Here is a 6504-nt window from a genome sequence, read left to right on the forward strand (position 1 = left end):
CTCAAGTTACTTTTGATATAATTGACTTTTGACTGCTATTTCAGTGATTAACTGACTTTACTGGTGTAACTGGAAAGAAGACATATCAATCAGTTCAGATGGACAATTTTGTGTCACTCATGTGGGATTTGAAACGTGGTAATATTCAAGGACTGAAAGCCTATGGTACAATAATTATTTTCAAGTTACGTGACCTGCTCTATCCATATGTTTGTCCTGTGATCACCTCACAACAGCACCATATACAATTATGACCGCAAAGCTTTATTTTGTAGTTGTTTAAAAGAGCTCTTGGTAGAGCTGTTTTATCGCTTGCAGTTCAGAATGCAGCAGTACTGCTCACTGATGAGTTACCGATGAAATAGCAAAATTACTTTAAATTGGTACAGTTCATTTTTAAAGCCATTATCAGAATTAGGTCTAGCTATGTTAGCATTTGCTCTACGAGACTTTGATGGGTATTTCTGAACTGATTGCATGAATTCAGTTTCTCCCACTGGCTATGAAGGGTATAACACTGTGGAACTTGTTCTGTACCCTGAAATGCCCATCATTCCTGCCCATTTTAAAAAAATAAACTTAAATCACATTTGAGAAAAATAGCTATAAGAATGACCATTCTTGACCCTATTTATTTCCTTCAGTTTCAATCCAACTAAACCTCAATTAAGTAACCTATTTTCATTAGGACATATGTTAACAGGGGAAGATATTTACTTATGTCTATTTCCATTATGTGGTACAGCATCTCTCCATCACTTTTCCCAAGGCCTTTTTTTGGTGGGAATAGACATGACACAAAGGTGAGTGCTACATAAATGAAATAATACACAAAGTAGAAATATAAGAAAAATCTTAAAGTTAATAGTTATAAACACACTTTACCATGCTTTATCATGACCCTCATAATAAGTATCCTGCCCCCAGCAGCAGCAGCAAATATTTGATGCTTCAGAAAAAAGGAAAACAAAGCTGTAATAATACATCTGGCCAAATGCATAATTTTGTATGCATGTGAAGGGAAGAATTCCCTTCTGACACCTGGGATGATCAGTTTATACCCTGAAGCATGAAACCTGATAAACTGTAGCTATGCATGCTAAGAGAAGTAATTGATTGTAAGACTACTCCACCTCTTAAAAATACAGCTATGATATTTATCCAACCTCCTGAAGCAGAGATTTCCCCAGGCTGAGTAGCCACTGTGGGCAGTACAATTTTTGTTTTAGATGTATTTAGCTATTCATTTAATGGAGAGTCCACTTCTTCACCTATTAAGTGACAGTTCTACTCTGAAAAATGACATTGTAGAGTTCCACGTTTACGGAGCCTTACTGATTTCAGATTACATGTGTTCAGCTTACAAGTAGACATCTCAAAGTCAGGCAGAAAGTCATGAAATACTGCTTTCACCTGAGGCAGGAGGCAAGGGTCATGGGGAATGTACTGAAAAGGTCAGAGTTCTTCCTGGAGAGATGCACCCAAATGGCAATGATGTAGAACTTCACACTCTGCCATCAGACCCCATTGCTTCCAAAGTTGCACCATCAACTCTCTTTCTGGTCGTCTTCTTCATTTACATGGAATCAACAGGAGAACTGATGAGAGGGAGGGATAGCTCAGTGGTTTGAGCATTGGCTTGCTAAACCCAGGGTTGTGAGTTCAATCCTTGAGGGGGCCACTTGGGGATCTGGGGCAAAATAAGTACTTGGTCCTGCTAGTGAAGGCAGGGGGCTGGACTCGATGACCTGTCAAGGTCCCTTCCAGTTCTAGGAGATGGGATATCTTCATCAAGGGCTCAAATGCCAACAATACACAAGTGACATCTATCCATTCATATAACTCCATTACTATCACATTACTAGCCCAATGCTTGGCTGAAATCTTATAAATGAAAAATAGTTGGTTGAAGTTAAACTCAAGCAAAACTGAGGTCATGTTGGTTGGCACAGGAAAACAATTTTGAGATGTTTGTAGCCATGGGGCATTCTTCTCTGGCTGAAAATGTACATCCACAACTGGTCACATCAGTCTGCAGTTTAGGAGTACTTCTGTACCCCTCACTTATGCTATGCACTAACAGAGCCACATCCACAAGCAACATGTTCTGCCATGTACAGCGAGCTAGGAGACCACATCCCACCCCGGTGAATCAGGATCTTTCCTTGGTAATACACACCTCTGTCACTTCCCAAAGGGAGTACAGTGTTGAAGTTTACTTGGGCATGAAACAGTCAGTTCTCAGTAAACTACAACAAGTGCAGAACGCAGCAGCAGCAGCAAGCCTCCTCAGCAAAACCAGGCTATAATAAACACATCAAACCTGATCCGGGCTCTCTACACCATCTCCTCATAAAATACCACATCTAATTCAAAAGTTCAGGTCTTTTCTTCAAGGTACTCAAAGACATGGGACTCAGGATGTCTAAGAGATTGCCTAAAGTTTGAGGATGAGAACTGTGGTTGAGAATTCCACACCTATGGTACTGTGGAACTTTCTACGGCAAGGATAAAGCTTGCGTGCAAGAGACAGAGCTTTCCCAGAAGCTAGTCCACGATTGTTGAATGAATCTCTACAGGATAAAAAAAAACTACCTCAAATCTCACTACTTACCATCTAAGTTTAAGGTATACTTCTTTGAGCTGGTCTTCACAAAGTTGCAAATTAAACATACAAAAAAAGTCCTCATGCAATTTTCTGCCAGAGAGAGGAACGAAAGAACTAGCCGTGATAGATGCTAGCAATGTCATTTAATGCATTATTGGAAGCCATTTCAATAGCACAGTGATGAGGACAGTGTAAGAACTTTAACAGAATATTTTTACCCCTAACAGCCAGCCTCAAACTCACTGTAGACTTAAACTAAAGCTGGGTTTTGGGGGTTTTTTTTCCCCATCATCACCAGGAATGAAGGCCTGCTTCCAAAAGGTCAAACTATGTTATATCTTTGCAGCGTCTTCAAATGCTATAGGGTTAACACAGGTGCAAAGCAAAATGCAGAACAATGGCAGTCTAATACCTGGAACTTGGTTAATATTTCTGTTATGTTTTAACGTACAGGAGGGAAAGAATCCATTTCACTCTTCCATAGCGTTCCACAACTAAGTAATGAATAATGCAAACTTACTGTTTTCACTAAAGAAAGCAGTACAATTCTGAATATACACTAGATTTGCTGAGTAAGAAGAATCTGCTTTTATACAGTCCTTTTGAAAGTAAAAGCCAAACGTTAAGTATCTGTAAGCAATTGCTTACAAGAAAAATTACAACTTTAGGCCGATTCTGCAACAGGATTTGCATGCATGGACCTCAGACCAGCATAGCCCAAAGCTCTGTGTGGTCACAAGAATCTATTAGTGTGAACCCAATTGCAGAATTTAGACCATATGGTTTAGTTTATTTTTAGAATGCATTTTTGAATACTTTAGCAGGTGCATATGTAATGCTGACAGGATCAAACCTGGGACCTCTGAAGCTTAGTGTATGAGCCTCTACTGCATGAGCTAAAAGCCACTTGGCTTTTAGATAAGGCTGTAGCAGACTCATTAATCTCTAGGCTAGTCGTTCTGAACCCATGGCCAACTTGCAGCCCAATTAGCACACTGCTATGGCCCAGGCATAACACAGAAAGAGCTGCATAGGTGGCCCACCATGGTAAATAGGTTGAGAACCACTACTTTAGGGGATCTAAGTGCCACCAGAGGGGGACAGAGCATCACACCTAACAGGCATGTGTTACACACGGGGAAAGAGCATTTTATTTGGTATACCGACAAGATATGCTGCGATAAGAATGGACTGATATTAGCATCAGTTGATTAAGCAGAAAAGGGGCATTTCTATAGTGCTCACTCCTTACAAGGTTCTTTGTTACAGTCTACTATTCTGGTTGTGTCCTATATCCATGGTCCACCTTTAACACAGCCCAATTTTAAACACATAGACTCATAGACTTTAAGGTCAGAAGGGACCAGTATGATCATCTAGTCTGACCTCCCGCATGATGCAGGCCACAAAAGCTGACCCACCCCCTTTCCCTTGACTCAGCTGTTGAAGTCCCCAAATCCTGTGATTTAAGGACTTCAAGTCGCAGAGAATCCTCCAGCTAGCGACCCCCGCCCCATGCGGCGGAGGAAGGCGAAAAACCTCCAGGGCCTCTGCCAATCTACCCTGGAGGAAAATTCCTTCCCGACCCCAAATATGGCGATCAGTAGACCCCCGAGCATGCAGGCAAGATTCTCCAGCCAGACCCTCATTGATCATTGATACTATTTACCAGCGATGGCACGCTGTTGATTGATTGACTAAAATCACATTAGCCCATCAAACCATTCCCTCCATAAACTTATCAAGCTTAATCTTATCACATCACCTCTCCATTCCAAGAAAAGCCATTTTGACAGTGGACTATATCAATACTCACCCTTTGAAACACAGGCATGCCAGTGGCAGTTAATTCCCAGGCAGGCAGGCACATCCCCATACAGGTACATTATCCTCCACTTTGCCTGAATCCATTCACAGCAACCCAGGACCTACCACCCCACTCGCACTTCAGGTATTCATACAGGGCAAATCATACACCCACCCCTCGCGTTTGTGTTTTACACAGGCCAATGTTGCTCTCACTTACCATGGTGACTTTGGAGGTGTTTCAGGTGATTTGGTTCTTACGTAAGGCTGTCTCACTCAGTTCATGTCATGGTCAGAGGCAGTTTTATCAGGCCTTCCCCATCCATTCAACTAAAAATAACCTGCCTCCTAGTACTCCCTAAAAATAATACTAAAACCCACACTTCCTCTCCTGTCCCACATACAGCCTCAGCAACCCATCAGCTCTAGAGAGCCAGTTACAGAGCCATTAAAAGTTCACTCCTCCTCAAGAGTACAGCGATTATTAAATTAGAACAGGGAGACACCTAAAAGCCTGGTTTTTTTTTTTGGAGAGGAGAACAAGGCAGAGGCCAATGCCCCTATCTTGGGGTGGGGGACCTGTCTATTCTTGGTTGTGCAGGGGGAAGTCCTATGTCTCAAGACCCTCCCTGAGTTTGTTTGTTTTTTCTCTCTCTGTAGAGAGGGGGGCAGTCAGTGATGTAAGGAGACCTGTGCCCTCACCAGAGTTGTGTGGGTGTGTGGGGAGGGAATAGGGTTCCTATAGAACTTTTTGTGGTTGAAGGACCCTGTCAAGGAAGGGGGGGTTGCAATAATGAAGGTGGAAGTGTGTTCCTCCTCCTGGGGGGAAAAGGCCAGTGTCCCTCCCTGGATGAGAGATCTATAACCTGAAGAGAGAGGCCTATTCCCCTCAATGGCAGGGGGAAGGGTGGAGGAGGCCTGTTTCCCCCAGTGGAGGACGGGGGCTGTATCGGGAGAGGGGGAGCCTGTGTCCCTTCCTGGCGGAGGGCTGTATCCGGGAACGGGGAGGTAAAGGCCCGTGTCCCTACTTGGCGGGGGGAGGGGCTGTTCCCCTCAGTGGCGGTTGGGGGCAGTCTGGAGGAAAAGCCTATATCCCTCCCTGGTTGAGGGGTCTGTAACCTGGCGGGAGAGGCCTGGCCCCCCGAGTTGCGGCTGGGGCTGTATCGGGGTTGGGGAGGTCTGTGTCCCTCCCTGGCGGGGATGAGGGGCTGTATCCCGGTGCTGGTGGCCCTCACTCCTCTGCCTGACCGATGCTCTCTGCTGTCCCTGCACGAAGCCCCCTCGCTGCCCCCGGCCCCGCAGTCACCGCCGCACCAAGCGCATCCTTCCTCGCCGCTTCCTCTCCGTCTATGGGGGCAGGGCAGCCTCCGCCCCTCCCCGCCGGAAGCGACCTATGGACTCACAACGAGGCTGGCCGGGTTGCCGGCGGACGAACCAATCCGAAATGAACAGGATCGGAGGCGGGGCCGCCGGTCGGAGCGTGACGCAGGGCGCACGAGCGCGGGCGGTGTGCCTCGGCCGCCATGTTGGTAAAGGGCAATGAGGCGCTGCGTGGGAGGACAATTCCCCAAACTGCGCGTGACGGGGATTCAACTCCATCCTTTCCCATCACTCGCCCCCGCCTTCCCTTCCTGGGCTAAAGGGGGCCTGCCCCTGGGCTGCCCCCTCACCTTTGCTTGGGGTAGGCACTTCCCATCCCCAAGTGAAGGGACAGCCCTTCCCCCTGAGTGAGGTGCTTCCCCAGGGGCTGCTCTGCTGGCTGCAGCTGGCTACAGTAACCTGTACCCAAATATTTCACTGTGCAGATTTAGTCAGTGGAACTCACTGCCACAAGATATCATTGAGGCCAAGAGCTTAGCAGGATTCCAGGAAGGACTGTATACTTACACTGATAACACTGGTCTACAATTTTTGAGAAGTCGTCTGCTTCAGAGATAAAATGTGCTATTTATTATGTATTTTGATGTGCTGAATTGAAATATGACAATTAAAACAACTGATTGCCTACTGTTTCTAAGATATTTAAGTTTTTACATTTTATGTCTATGTATATTGTGTAGATAGTAGAGTTTTAATCATAAATTGTAAAC

General features: G+C 45.3%; 1 protein-coding gene across 4 annotated transcripts in view; it reads right to left on the bottom strand.

The window, feature by feature from the left end:
* XPO6 (exportin 6) overlaps nt 1-5818 on the bottom strand; it is a 111977-nt gene extending 106159 nt beyond the window's left edge. For all 4 annotated transcript variants that reach the window (XM_065559807.1, XM_065559806.1, XM_065559805.1 and 1 more), the window contains exon 1: nt 4635-5818. In XM_065559807.1, the coding sequence (XP_065415879.1) occupies nt 4635-4637 (3 nt within the window). In that variant the 5' untranslated portion in view covers nt 4638-5818. The remainder of the gene's footprint in view (nt 1-4634) is intronic.
* Between the last annotated feature and the right edge of the window lie 686 nt (nt 5819-6504).

The sequence above is a fragment of the Chrysemys picta genome, chromosome 10, assembly GCF_011386835.1.
Source record: "Chrysemys picta bellii isolate R12L10 chromosome 10, ASM1138683v2, whole genome shotgun sequence".
Lineage (NCBI taxonomy): Eukaryota > Metazoa > Chordata > Testudines > Emydidae > Chrysemys > Chrysemys picta.